Below are 15,606 nucleotides of genomic sequence, written 5' to 3' on the forward strand. Positions count from 1 at the left end.
AGAGGCAGGGGACACCCTGGACAGGACGCCAGTCTGTCGCAGGGCACACAAAGACAGACAACCAACTCTCATAACATGTTAACCATAAAGACTGAAAACGTGTATTTCATATAATTTTCTAAAAATAAATATGTTAAGAAAATACTACCTAAATGTACCTTGTTTTTAGGCCGATTAAATAAATGCTCCAACATTGTGTTATTCCCCACAGAATCTGCCAGCTACTCTTAACCACATCGTATAAGTAAGTAAGTAAGTAATTTTTATTTATATAGCGCTTTTCCAGACCAGGGTCACAAAACGCTTAAACAATCAAAACAATATTAGATAAAATATATACTTTAAAGGTCAAGATAAAACTGATAACACAACAGGAGTCCCAGAAAATCAAGGAAAAGCCTGAACAAATAGAAACGTCTTAAGATGTTTCTTAAAGGAGTCAGTAGATCCATCAAGCGCAAAGAGAGAGGAAGATCGTTCCAAAGCTTAGGAGCAACAGCCTGAAAAGATTTCTCTCCTCTGGTCCTGAGACGTGTGCGAGGAACCATAAGTAGATTCTGATCCACAGACCTCAGAGCCCGAGCTGGGGTGTAAGGCTGGATCAGATCAGTGATGTAAGGAGGAGCCTGACCATGACTAGCTCTGAAAGTAAGAACCAGAATTTTAAAGTTGATCCTGAAAGAAACTGGAAGCCAGTGAAGACTTTTAAGGATCGGAGAAAGGTGAGTTCTTCTACTTGAGCGAGTTAGAATTCTCGCCGCAGAGTTCTGAATCAACTGCAGGCGAGACATAAAGTCAACAGAGTTCCTTTCCATACGTTAGTACAGCAAAGAAAACTCAGCTACCCAGGACACACCACACGGGCCGAATATTTTATCTTGTCTTAAAAGTAAAACATACGTTTTCAGTTGAATATTACGTGTATGGAGAGACAACACAACTGGGAGTGGAGTTCATGATGAGAAGCAGGAGACGGATTATTGATAATGATAGACAGAATCATCTTAAGTAAGAATCTAAACAGCGGTAAACCACCTAGAAGCATCAACACGTGTGGCTGTTTTCATGTCGGTACACATGCAAATGTTTCATGTGTACACAGTGTAAACAAGTGAGTTTCCTCTAGGAAAAACTGAATAATCTGCCCAGATGTAGTTAGTGAAGTTTACTTCCTCGGTATCAAGTCAAACCACAGATGTGAGCAACAGCTCCGTGTCTGCTGCCGAGCTGCAGGGCTGTGGTTTGAGTGACGCTGGAAACTTTCTACGATGTCACGGTAATGATGATGAGTTTGGATATTTAGCGGATCCTGATATTGCAGTTTTTCATTGTTTTTGAACAAGTCGGAAGTTTGAGTTTCAACATTCCTGGACTTTCCTTTAACACAAGCTGCACCGCTTACATCGGAATAAAAGTATAATCTAAACAAAAAATAAGTGTGTGTACGTTGCTTTAACTGGTTATGTTGTAGAGAAGATATTTTAATTATGGCTGAATGAATGAGAAATATGTTGAACAAAATGTGTTGGTAGTTACTTATACATGGTTATACTTGGGTTCATCGAGTTTGCTAGAACAGCCGGTGCATAACACTCATCTCTTGTGACAGGTAGGCATTTAACCATCAGCCTGACACACCCCATAGAGTAATGACTGTCTTGTAAATGATGGTTTGGGGTTTATTAAAGTAAATAGTTACACAGATAACAAATAAAATAACTGTACTGCCGGGGGGGGTTGTTTGTTTTGCTGTGGTTTTAATAAAGTTTTGAGACATTATTGACAGCGATGACAAGCTTTTATGAACGGTTGTTTAAAGATACGACAAGAAGGATTGTCTCCATTCATAAGCGTTAACTGTACTTATACAGGGTATAAATTGTAAGTTACAAAACAAGTACAATGCGGCTTCGTAGTATTACTCAGTAGGCGTATGACTATTGACTGATGTGCTGGTGAAGCTTCATGAAACAGTGTCATGTTGTTTACAGGTCACTAGGTGGCGCCAGCAGTTTAAAAATGATGTGATTTTTCATTAGAACAGTCGTTCAAAACAAAGGAAAATAGTGCATAGACTGCCATCTAGTGGACTCTGAAAATAATAACATCAGACCATCACCAGTCACTATGAACGACAGAAATTGTTTCAAGTAAACAGTAAACTAAGTTGTGCGATTTATCTTTTGTATTTGAAGCGTGTGTACAAGAAAAACTAATTATTCTGACGGAACTAGTGAAAGGGTAGAAAGAGTTGAAACCTGGTTTGCGTGTCTTAAAATAAATGCAAATCTATTTCCTCACCCTAAAAAATAATAGATATATCCATTAAGATAACATGCAAAGGTTAGAAGAATCTAAATCTACACATGAATAAAGATTAAATGTCGGATTCTGGCAAAAATGTGTGGTCCTGACTTGAAAGTTTGGACAGAAAGAAAACACCAATGTCCAACCTTGACATTGCCAGAAATGTATTGTTTTAAAGGTCAACTAATGCGAAAACCTCTCCTGACTCACTAACATGTTTCAAATGTTGTAGTCTTCCTCTCCAAGATGCAGTAAGTCCCTCATCATGACCATGTTCTGAACTTATTATTTTTATAAAGTTCTCCCCCGTCTGAAATCTCAGCGAACGAGAGGTTACAAGAGAGTTTTATTTTCAAATCACATTTTAGTATCCAATACATATTTCCTTCTTTTTATTTCGTCACATCCTTTCCTCATACTGACAAATTCTCTCCAATAAGACTCCGATAAGGCTTAGAAGAAAAACGTTTGACGAGGGAAACTGCACAAATAAATCACCGTAAAGCTTCATCAGCTTAAGATTTTCTGCATATTTATTAAAAGCAGTCTCAGTAATTCTTAAAAAATAAGATGCATCTCACACTGGGGGCGACTGCTTTTGTTCGAGCTCACGCAGATTTGAACGTTTGACATCCCATTCAACGTTTCTTCATGGATTTAGATGGCGTGAATTCCCAGGATGCATTCTTCTTGTGCGTGTTTGAGCGCACGCTGTGACGCCTGTGCATTGTGTACAGTGTGTGCATGTGTGTGTGTGTGTGAGTGTGTTTGCGTGCACGTGCACCACCGGGGTAATTAGGAAAAAGGAGGGTGGGACACATCAAAGCAGGCACTTAGCACACTCAGTTTCAGTCGCGATACGAGACTCAGTGTGTACGTGCATGTTGATCTCCGAGCTTTGATGGTGTAAGCTGTGTCGGTTAATGTACTACGGATAAAAATACTACACCATGTAATCTGGCATTTATCCCTCGAGAGCAGGAGCCAAAATGTGACACATGTCAAGAGGGAAAGGAGGTGGGGAAGCGAAGAAGATGAACAAGCGGGGGAGAAAGAGGAGGAGACATTGAGGTAAGAGACCTCCGGAGAATAACTTCCAACCTGAAATAATTCATAGTAAGGATTCCAATGAGTGCAAGAGGGCATTTCCAAGCGCAGACAGAAACAACAAGGAAAGTTCTTCCATATTTAAGTCAGCGTCCACTTTTAAAAAGTGTGTTTCAAGTCAGAAGCAACTTCATAGAAGCGCAATTTCTCATCCTCAGCCACAATATATTTGTAATCTTTCAACCTATTCCTTGGTCCCGCCCATGGTCTCCTCCCAGCTGCCTTTAAGAAGAACAAACTATAATACGGCCGTGGAGTGCTTTTGTTTGTGGGGAACAAATTTCAGTCGAAGATGTCAGCAACACATGTCACTAAAACTCATATACATAAACAAGGCTTAGGTAACCAAATGTTTTATTCATGCAACGAGAAGATTTAAATTGTTGAATGTAGGTCAAAGGAGAGATTCAACGTTTTTTTTGTGATGGTCTGTATTTGCATCTATTTGTCTGACTTTCTTGCTCAACTTTTACCAGGTTTTTGCGAGCGAGTTCAAAAAGACTAGTTCAATGGTATTTCAAATGTCATCATATGGGTAGAAATTAGTTTTTTAGTAGGAATTTATAACTTTTATTAACTGGAGTGTTAACAATTTATTTTCATTTTAAAAATACAAAAAGTCTACATTTGTTGGATCTTTTTTGGATTATTTACTGAATCAAGAATTCAAACTCAGAGGTTAAAATGCCCAAAATCTTTATCCCTTGTGTTGTCTCTGGGTCAAGGTGAAGCTTCTAGAAATACATATGCAGTGGTGGAGTTTTAGAGACAACACAAGGGATACCTCAAACACATTTGTTTTGGGGCCTTCATGTCACCTTGAGATAACACAAAGGACGAATGGCCATTTAAATGTTAGTGCACTTGAAGTAGTTTGCAATAAATAAAAAATAAACTCCTGTTATGTTCTTTTAATTCGTGATAAAAACGTCATGAAAGTGACACTTTTGAAAACGCACTGACTGCATTTTGCAATGTCGTCTCAAGTAGACACTGAGCCAGAAACAAAACAAAGTCTTACCTTTGACGCGTGGTAAAGGTTTTTCTTGACAGTGAACGGGTCCAAGTCTGTTTTATTGGCAATAATCCGTCTGGTGACGCCAAACAAAACAATCCTGGCTGCTGCGGTCGCTGCTCCACTTCGTGACTTTTGAGCAACACTTCTACTAGAATTATTTCTGGCAGAAGGCTACGACTCCTCTCAAAAGTATTTGACATTGCATGTTTTATCATTTTTATGCATATATATCTCTTGAGACATTTGTTATTATTTTCTAACAGAGTGGTCTTCTACAATTTTTTTTCATCCAAATTCTTCCTTATTTTATTATTGTATTTTGGCTATTTTGATGGCAGGATGTTAGCAACACATCTACTTCTATTTTTCTCTGGTATAGTAGTACCTTTTGTTATTTGTTGACTAAAAAGAAGTCAGTAAATACCTGAATACTTAAACCTCTTCTATGAGAACCAGATGGAGTTTTTTTGTTTTTTGTTTCTTATTTGCAGTTTTTTTAAGTCAGTTTGTGATGAATGGATAGAAAATATAATTCTGTATCATGTATGTCATTGTATAATTAAAATTTGGTTCCAAAAAAAGGAGCATAATAAACATGATTACTCATCATTAACTGTCAAAGTAGTGATTTCTACATGTTAATAATATTGTTTAAGTTTAAAGTGAGACTATTTTCGACTGATTCTTTCCGGGGTATAGGCAGGGAAATGTACTGGAAAACAGCGCCACCTAGAATATTTCTCACCAGCTGCCACTGCTTTGTGTGTGAATGTGTAGCTACATTTTTATCATCATAACACTGGCTTCATGAGTTTTGAGATATACTACTTAACGATACATTTTCAAATGGCTATTCACTCCAGTTCTTGATCTCAAGATCGCAGCTGGTATAAGTTGTATTTCTACATCTGAACCTCTGTCATCCATCATAGACCTGGAGTAGAGCAGTAGCTTTATCCTGTAGCAGCAGGGTTATGCAAGTAAGTTAGTAATATTTGTATATCGCTTTTCCAGACCAGGGTCACAAAGTCAAAACATATTGTTTAAAAACATGTTTTGGTCAGTGTGGTTATTCTCAATAACACATATGGTATAGTCTTATGTTAGGTCGTAGTGATCCCACTTCTGACACCATCTATAGAAAGGAGGGAATAATAAGTCACAACCTGGTATAAAAACTTGATCTTAGGTTATATCTAAAAATGAAAAAACAGGTTCCGGCTCATTAGGTTGGTCCTTTGGTTAGACCTGTGGTTCTGGTCTATGACTGTAAACTGATTGGACGGGAACAGGAAGTACCTCGAAGTACCTGATGAAAGTATCACTTCAATGACCCGGGATCAGGCGGGAAGGCTAAGAATGGGACCTCAACGTGGGAATGGAACCTCTCGGAGTGTAATGACTTTCCCACACAATCATATCCCGGGCCTACAGAAGCTCGATGAAACCCACAAGTTGTTCAAAAGCATTCTGCTGTCTCAGCATTCTTTTTCTCATCTGTTTAATTATGAAATTATACAGATTTTGCTTAAATGCTACACTGGTGCCACAACTATGCAAACCGAGACAAATATGGATCTAAAAAAGCAGACCCACCCATGGCGCATGTAGCCAAGAGAGACTTATGTGGCTGACTCCGTGGGGGTTTACTATTCCTGCAGGCTCCGTTTGGGTTAAAAGTCCATCTAACAGGCCAACTTCTATGGTTACAAATGTCTCTCAGTCGGCATCAATCTTGTTTCAAGAGCAGAAATAGACGGTGGGGGAGGTGTAAAGACATTATATTAAAATTGTCAGACCGACGCTGGATTTAATCTTCGGGGGCCTTCATATCATATTTCTAGAAAGCAGCCCATTTACTGAAAGTGTGTGGTTAAGCTGAACTTTGGTGTGCAGCAGCTATAGCCAGTATACAGCACAGTGCTATTGATCAAGCATGTACATGTGTGCATGTGTGTTGTGAACAAAATCCCACTGTACTCCTGCCAAATTCTCTGTGAAAGTTCAAACCAATGGAAAACGTGGGAGGCTCTGTCTGCATTGGTGGTGAACTATTGCCCTCTAGTGGCTACATGGTGTACCTCTCTGCTGCGCTCGTTTCCCTAAACGAAGGGGGTTCATCTTGTTTTTCTGTTGATGTGGATACATGTGTTCGTTTAATAATGACATTACGTAAGAGACACGTGATCCACCCCTACAGAAAACATACTTCAATTGAGACGTAAAACATACATTCATTTTTAAACATTAGTTTACCTACTATAAGCATTCTATAAAACGTGCCTTTATTATTTATGTAATTGTCCAAAAATATACGAATATAATCTATTATTTGTTTTAGAGAGGTAAGGTTACGAAAAACTATCCTCATCTAACTAATAAAAAGAGAAATAAATAATATTGTGTGTTGAGTCATTACTCCTGCAAAGGTTTGAGTGAAGTATGTGTTTTTTAATTTATACTTTGAATACATATTAATTATTTATTATTTTTAATTATTAAAGTAGATGAAATGAAAACACAAGACAAATGATCCTCTTGTTTATACACTGCAAACTAGTAATGGTCTGATGAAGCTTCATGAAAAAGTGTCCACTAGATGGCGGTCTCTGCACAAATCTATTTGTCTTTGAACAACTGTTCTAATGAAACATAAGATAATTTTTAAACTGATGGCGCCACCTACTGACCTCTAAACAATATGCCACTGTTTCGTGAAGCTTCATCAGCACACCACTACCTAAAATGTCACATAATACAGACATATAATTCAGTGGTTGTATCTTCAGAATTAAGATCTACTGGCACTGTAGATGTGAGGAGAAGATGTGACGGAACCAACTCCAGCCCTACTATCAGACTGAGAATGTAAAGAAGCCCTTTCTTTGTGGACATCATGAACACACTCGTCTGACAGATTCCCAAATCAGCCCAGATCAGCCCAGTCCCCAATAGATTCTAGAGGCAAATGTCCAAGACTTCACAGAGAAGCTGCATCCAAGATCCTAAACATTGTTTGCAAATCAAACAAAGGATTTTTAAAATAAACAAAATAGCATCACAATCCCCAGATTTAAACATCATTTATTCATTGAGCTAAAGCCCGGTTTTCTTGCCAGAAGGCTGTAGGGCAGGGGTGTCCAAACTTTTTTCAAAAAGTTGGATTACATGAACATGAACAGGGGCCAAATGTCAATAGTGACGTCTCATTCAGGAGTTCAAAACCTTTATCACAGTTTAACACAACATTGAAACAGAAGTAAAAAAGTTTTCAGTATTTAGAATTAGCATCAAGCAGCTTCACAATTGTATACTCGTAAGTAAGTAATCGTTATTTGTAAAATGCCATCAGACCAGGGTCACAAAGCACTTCAACATCAACAATCAAAAGCAACACAGTTAAAATGTATACTTTAAAAGGCCAAGACACATAAGACAAACACAGGAGTCCCAGAAATCAGGGAAAAGCTGCACAAATAAAAATGTCTTAAAGATGTTTGTTAAAGGAGTCAGTAGACTCCATCAAACACAGAGGGAGAGGAAGATCGTTCCAAAGCATAGGAGCAACAGCCTGGAAGGATTTCTCTCCTCTGGTCCTGAAGCGTGTTCAGGAACCATCAGTAGATTCTGATCCACAGACCTCAGAGCCCGAGCTGGGGTGTAAGGCTGGATCAGATCAGTGATGTAAGGAGGAGTCTGACCATGAATAGCTCTGAAAGTAAGAACCAGAATTTTAAAATTGATCCTGAAAGAAACTGGCAGCCAGTGAAGAGTTTTATGGATCGGGGGAAATGTGAGTTCTTCTACTAGAGCAGGTCAGAATTCTCGCTGCAGAGTTTTGTATTAACTGCAGGAGAGACACCTTCTTCTTGTTTAGACACGAAAATAAACTGTTACAATAGTCTAAACGAGAAGACACAAACGCATGGATTACAAGCTCAAGATCCTGTTGTGACATCATTTTCCCTAAATTTAGAGATTAATCTCAGTTGAAGGAAACAGTTTCTGGTCAGTTTTCTGCTGTGTTGAACTAGAGACATGTCTTTATGAAATACAAAACCCAGGTTTCTCAGGCTCAGTTTAACAGATATAAAAGAAATTGTACCGACACAACATTAAAAAAAAGTTTTATCTTAAAATGTTGTGTGTTTTGTATCATCTAGATTGAATATAGTTTGTCTGTTTCTTATGCCTGTCACACAGTTGGAAAAAAAAAGAAGTTTACATGCAGTTACATCAACAAAATGGAGATGGAAGTCTAACCGTATTCAACTAACAAAAATATTATTTTATGATGGAAAAATATCTGTATTTTTATAATTCATAGGATGTTTGACAGGCTGCCACAGTGTTGGACATTTTCCGGGTGAATAAACCTTTGTTCACCACTAAAAAAAATATTTCATTATATTGGTATTTTGGTATTATTAATTGCAATGTGGATTTATTATGTATTACATTATCAAAGCTGGCCTTTTGTAATTAACTTTGGAGTGGTACTTCATGTTTGTGTGTTTGTCATTCTCAACAGCTCGTTTGAAATTCCTTGCATCGTGTCATTTTAGTTTAAAATGAGTTGCAAAATAACTAATACAACTAATAACTAATAAAACGAATAAAATAAAATGAGTTCGTCTGCTGCTGATCAACTCGTCTGACCACTGAACACTTCATCTGTCCACTTTTGTGTTGCTTTTTCTTTGCCACTTACGTTTTCACTGGATATAAAATGTGGCCAACTGCTAGAAATAGATGTACACACGTTTGGCGATGCAGAAAGTTCATTAAACTCCATTAAACTTTTCTTGTTTTGCCAGAAAAAGCACTTTTCCAAGTGACGTTTACCATCAAAGAGAAGTCCACGTTAACACTATCAGTGGCAATATCTCTATATCTCCACTAGATGGCGGACACTGACTTGTCAACTGGTGAAATATTCCGATTTTTATAACTTTAAATAATTCAATTAATATGACATTGGTTCAATTATCCTTCTTCAATTTGTAATAGTATTTCAAGCATGTAACGATGGTTACTGAGGCTGATAAAAACAGGGCAGATGTTAAAAACGTTAAAAACCAGATTCATCAGACGCAACAAAGTTATTCATTCACATGTAATGCAAAGATAAAATAACCCCAAACAGGAAATCCTTGTTATTGCACTTCTTCCTCATTCTTATACCAAAAATATGACAAAATTCTTAGTATTTTCTCTATTTCCAAAAATAGTTTACCCAGGGTTTTTTTCCCCCAATATTCATATATTAATTTTTATCATTTATATTTAGTTACTTGCTAAAATAAAATAAAAAACACGGCTTTCACTCTGACGAAAGTGTGTTGAAGGTTGTTTAACTTTTACCATTGTCATTTGTGATAAACCTTTTATCAAATGAACTGAAGAACCAAACCAACAACATTACTACCCCTGTTACAACATATGGAATTATGAAGTCGTAATTCCTCGAGGGTGGTAATGAAATCCACTGGGTCGTCACAAACTAACAATAGCGGGTGTGACTGTGTGTGTTTGCATGTATTTCTAAACGCTCTAGGCAACATTCAGTGGCAGGCAAACCTGTTGCTCCATACATTCTGAAGGGATAGTGGAGGAACCAGCTAAACCATCCAAACACTATTGAATTTTTTTTTATTTCATTGTGCGTTTGACTCTCAAATAACGCTTAGCTTTGATTTTTACACATTCACGTCATCACATACATAGTTGATACAAACAGAACAATTCAATTGTTTTATAGTTATCTTTATTTACAGCTTGGACTTTACTTCTGACTTAATTCAAGTTGTTTTTATTGTGAATGGTGCTACTAATACTGTCTTTAACTTTTATCCATGTGTTTCCATACTTAAGGACAATAAAAAGTTAATTTGAAGCTAAAGAGAATCGTTTGCTTATGGGACACTTCTGTTCACTTTAAATGTACCGACCTTCCCTTGTACCTGCGGTTGATCATTAAGCGCAGGTGAGCGGTCCTGATAGGCTGACATGAATGAGGCAGCAGCTGTCGCAAAAAGAGAAAAACCAGTTTGCTGGCTCTTCCTTCACCAAACGCGTTTGACTTGCAAAGAGTAATGCAGACGGCAGAGTTCCAGCGGGGCGGCTGAGTTACAGCGGACTGTTCATTTTTTTTTTTGGAGAAAAAATGAAGAGGAGTTTCAAACTATGCTTACTACTCACCTTAACGTGTTTAGGCTGTTACATCCTGGTCTCCAGCTTCAGCAATGACAGCCACGCTCCGGAGAAACCTGTGGCCAGGGACGGATACAAGAAGCTCTCCGTGATCATCGGCGATCGTCTCAATCGGATGTGGGTGAAGAACAAAGTGGACCACCAGAAGGAGATGGAACACCATGACAAGAAGGACGAGGGGGACACAAAAGACGAGGCACAAGAGGAGGTGAAGGAGCAAGATGAGAAGCAGGAAGAGGTGAAGGAACAAGATGAGAAGCAAGAAGAGGTGAAGGAACAAGATGAGAAGCAAGAAGAGGTGAAGGAACAAGATGAGAAGCAAGAAGAGGTGAAGGAACAAGATGAGAAGCAACAGGAGGTTGATGGAAAAAAGGAGAAGCAAGGGAAGTCTACAGAGGAGAAGAAGAAAGATAAGGTCAAGCCAACGCTGCCAGCTTGTCCAGAGGTATCTCCAAAGCTCGTGGGACCCATCAAAGTGGACTTCTCGCCCAAAAGAGTGTTGGACGTCATCGATAACAAAGGGAGCAAGGATGTGCAAGAAGGCGGACGATACAAACCCAAAGACTGTTACTCCAGACACAAGGTAGGTTGAGGGATCATCGTGTGATGGGGTCAACGTTGAAGAAATGTATTGTCTCTGGTGTAATCTCACTGATCTCCTCAAACATGTGTACCTACGACTCACAACCTGCTCTGTATTTGAAGGTTTGACCTCTCGGGTCGGTGAGGTTGGTGCGCGTGCAGTGAGAATGATTGAAAGCTTCAGCGGGCTGTTTTCAAACTGAAGCTGTGATGGCTCAGCGAGGTCTCATGATACAGGGATGTTCATCTAAAAATGATGTGGGATTTCATTGAATTATGGGTAGCTACGTGTGTCAAGAAGCCTCACCATCGCTGGTACACTCTCAAATAGATTCGTTATTCTTCTTTATCCACTTTATTGTTGTTAATTCAATGAATTCTGAACAGGAAGCGTACACGAATCGTTGTTTTACAACGTTAAATAAACGTCAAATCTTTTTTAAATCCTCAAAGTACACACTTGTGTCGTCAGGTTGCAATAAGATTGTGGGACATGTTTCTTTGTACTGATGTTTACAACATGGTGCGTTGCCCTTTGTATCTGGCACTGTGTGATTACAACACACATGAATCGTCCTTCATCACAATAGCTCTACAAAAAGTATATAAATAAAAAGTTTTTTCTATTTTGTGCTTCATATTAAAAGGCTGTTGAATCCCTGTTTGCGAAAAATACTGTATGTAAACATTGCGAATGTGTTCCCTGTGCATGAGATTAAATGATTGCATACATATTTTGGTTATTAAACATACTAAAAGTCCTCATTTATGTACACAAAATGTGTCATAGGACATTGTGAACTCATGCACGTACTCTGGGGGTCATAGAATATGTCATAGACTCCAAGACACAAGTTATCCTCATAGCAACAGTGACAAATTCCTTTGACTTAATTATAGAGATCAGATAAGGGGTATGGGCTGAACCTCATGCAAAGTATTTGCATCCTGAAATGTGTTTTGTGAAATGTGTTTTGAGGAACAGGAGAAGTAAAATGAAACAGAAACCAAATGATTACATGAAGGTGGTATTCTGACGTTTCATGTTAAGGAAGGTTTTGATAAATGTCAAGCAAATTAAATCAAATTTGATCTTAAGCCTAATAAAAAGGATGTTTTTATGTTATTATTATATTTATATAATAATAATTAATGTTAAAAATTAAGAATACAATGTTGTGTAGTGTGGGCAAAGGTCAGCATCTTAGCATTGACTGCGCCAATTAAACAAAAGATTGTTTAATTAAAAAAAGAAAAAAAAAGAATGAAACAATTTTAAAATGTAGAGACTGTGTGTCCCTTAACCAAACCCTTCAACAAGTCGGATTTAAAGTGACGAGTAACAAACCACCAAAATTTTGTTAAACTCTCAACCATTTCTCAACATTGTAACAAGCCGCAGCTTTGTAAAGGCATTTTAAATACGGGCCACGTATTTAAAGTGCCTTTGATAAGGCTCTTGATATGTGTAGCCAGTGTGGAAAATAGCTTAAAGGTAGTGATGGGTTGATGAGGCCTCACGAGGCAGCTGATGCTCTATCATGATACAGTTGAAAAGACACTTTGTAAAAACAATTAAAGCAGAGAGTGACATCTATTGGCCTCTCAAAGAAGACACGTCAACCCATCTCTACCGCTGTAAGTGCCGACATGAATCATTAACCAGTTTCTGAACCAACAGGTGGCGATCATCATCCCTTTCCGACACCGGGAACAGCACCTGGCGCACTGGCTCCACTACCTCCATCCCATCCTGAAGCGACAGCAGATAGATTACGGCGTCTACGTCGTCAACCAGGCCGGAGAAGGGATTTTCAACCGGGCCAAGCTGATGAATGTCGGCTACCTCGAGGCGATCAAGGATTACGACTATAACTGCTTCGTGTTCTCTGACGTCGACCTGGTGCCGATGGACGACCGGAACCTCTACCGATGCTTCGACGAACCCAGACACCTCGCCGTGGCCATGGACAAATTCAACTTCAAGTTGCCGTACAACACCTTCTTCGGAGGAGTGTCGTCGCTGTCCAAAGAACAGTTCGAGCAGATTAACGGCTTCCCCAACACCTACTGGGGGTGGGGCGGCGAGGACGACGATATCTATAAGAGGATCGTCTTCAAAAAGATGTCCATCTCTCGTCCCAGCATGCTGATAGGAAAATACAAAATGGTGAGACACAAGAGAGATGTGCACAACGAAAGCAATCCCAAGAATCCGGATAAACTGAGGAAAACCCTTTGGACCATGGAGCTGGATGGCATCAATGACGTTGAATATTTGCTTAGAACAATTGAAAGAAAACAACTTTACACGTTTCTCGACGTGAATATTAGAGCACCAGCGAGATGAATGGATGCGGTGCTCTCGGGTAAATCTCAAGGTTTCGGATATTCGGTCTCTAAGAAAAGTCACTTGCCTGTAAACTTAATACTTCCACTAAAGTGGAATAAGATTTTATACCGAAATTACTATTTTCCATTGATTACATTGTGTCACGTTTTCGATGTTTTACACAGGTTTCATTAATACAATGTTCATACACTAAAAGAAACACACTCTCAAGACATGTCTGGATCATAATTTATTTCAATAAAATATACTATTCAGGTTTATTTAATAGCAAGTGCTGAACATCCCAATGCTGGTGGAACACGGTGAGCGAGTCATCATGTAATATGGGTAATTCCAAGTAAATTCAGACGGATTATGGTTCTTACAATTGCTGGTAATATGGAAATGATTATTTTATTATAAATATTTTCTATTTATGTGTCATAAATAGTATAAACTACATGAGGCCCACCATCATAAATATATATACTTATGTATGTAATAAATTGCAATAATTCCCTTACAGTGCTGGGATTTTTCGGCCTGTTTTGGATCATTTACCTGCTGCAGAACCCAACGGTTCCACTTATCACCTGCAAGTCTTCCAGGTTCTGAAGCAGCAAAACAGGCCCAGTACCATCAAAGTATGACCACTATATAAAAAAAGACACTTTTTTTTATCATATTTTACCTCATCTGTTGAGGCATGCAGTTCTTTGGATGTTGTTGACGAGTCTTTTGTGACCTCTTCAATGAGTTGTCGATTTATACTTGGGGTTCATTTCGGTTGGCCGGCCACACTCCCTGTTGAAGTCATTAGTGTATAATGGAGTCCCCAAACTTTAAAAATGACTTTATAATATTTCCCAGACTGATAGATCTCAATGACTTCCTTTCTAACTTGTACCTGGAATTCTTTGAAACTCAGCATGAAGTCTAGCTTTAGAGGAGTTTTTGGTCGACTTCACTTGGTCGGGCAGGTTCTGTTCGAGTGATTTCTTGATGGAGAACATGTGTGGGAGTAATGAGGCCGTCCTGGGTGTGGTTTTAACAGGTTGGGAATTTCACGCGTAGTCATGTAAAGTACGTTCAGAATCTTTTCTCTCCCTTAATAATAAAAACCTCTATTTAAAAACTGCATTTTGTGTTCACTGATTGTGTATTTGACCAATATCTATAATCGATTGATGATCTGAAACAATTAAGTGTGACAAACATGCAAAAGAAAATAAGCAATCAGTCAAAACCCTTTTGACACCACTGTATATGTTCTTCATGCTGACAAACAATACTGACATTCAATGATCATTCTCTTCCACTAGAGGACTCTCTTCTTCTAGCCTTAGAGTCATTGTTTTGATCTGATTTAGATTTTGATTAAAGCAGATTATAAGATGGATGGAGGGAGGGAGGGAGGGATGGATGGATGGATGGATGGATGGATGGATGGATGGATGGATGGATGGATGGATGGATGGATGGATGGATGGATGGAGGGAAGGAGGGATGGATGGATGGATGGATGGATGGATGGATGGATGGATGGATGGATGGATGGATGGATGGATGGATGGATGGATGGATGGATGGATGGATGGATGGATGGATGGATGGATGGATGGATGGATGGATGGGTGGATCAATAGGTGGGTGGATTGATGGATGGATGGAGGGATGGAAGGAAGGAGGGAGGGAGGGAGGGAGGGATGGATGGATGGATGGATGGATGGATGGATGGATGGAGGGAGGGAGGGAGGGAGGGAGGGATGGATGGATGGATGGATGGATGGATGGATGGATGGATGGATGGATGGATGGATGGATGGATGGATGGATGGATGGATGGATGGATGGATGGATGGATGGATGGATGGATGGAGGGAAGGAGGGATGGATGGATGGATGGATGGATGGATGGATGGATGGATGGATGGATGGATGGATGGATGGATGGATGGATGGATGGATGGATGGATGGATGGATGGATGGATGGATGGATCAATAGGTGGGTGGGTGGGATTTTGATTAAAGCAGATTATAAGATAG

At 39.0% G+C, this 15,606-nt stretch overlaps 1 protein-coding gene across 1 annotated transcript; it reads left to right on the forward strand.

Annotated features, from left to right (window-relative positions):
• Window positions 1–10,518: 10,518 nt before the first annotated feature.
• LOC148081990 (beta-1,4-galactosyltransferase 1-like) lies at window positions 10,519–14,697 on the forward strand. The gene is made up of 2 exons (XM_087789062.1): window positions 10,519–11,228; window positions 12,909–14,697. The coding sequence occupies exons 1-2, from the start codon at window positions 10,599–10,601 to the stop codon at window positions 13,575–13,577; spliced, it is 1,299 nt and encodes a 432-aa protein (XP_087645188.1). The 5' UTR covers window positions 10,519–10,598; the 3' UTR covers window positions 13,578–14,697.
• Window positions 14,698–15,606: the final 909 nt, after the last annotated feature.

This window comes from Callionymus lyra, chromosome 4 (genome assembly GCF_982586985.1).
Source record: "Callionymus lyra chromosome 4, fCalLyr1.hap1.1, whole genome shotgun sequence".
NCBI classification, from domain to species: Eukaryota; Metazoa; Chordata; class Actinopteri; order Syngnathiformes; family Callionymidae; genus Callionymus; species Callionymus lyra.

Excerpts from the sequence above, each read along its gene's own strand:
- LOC148081990 (XM_087789062.1), top strand. The coding sequence starts at position 10,599 with ATGAAGAGGAGTTTCAAACTATGCTTACTACTCACCTTAACGTGTTTA. Across the intron at positions 11,229-12,908 it reads ACTGTTACTCCAGACACAAG|GTGGCGATCATCATCCCTTT; the intron begins GTAGGTTGAGGG and ends CTGAACCAACAG.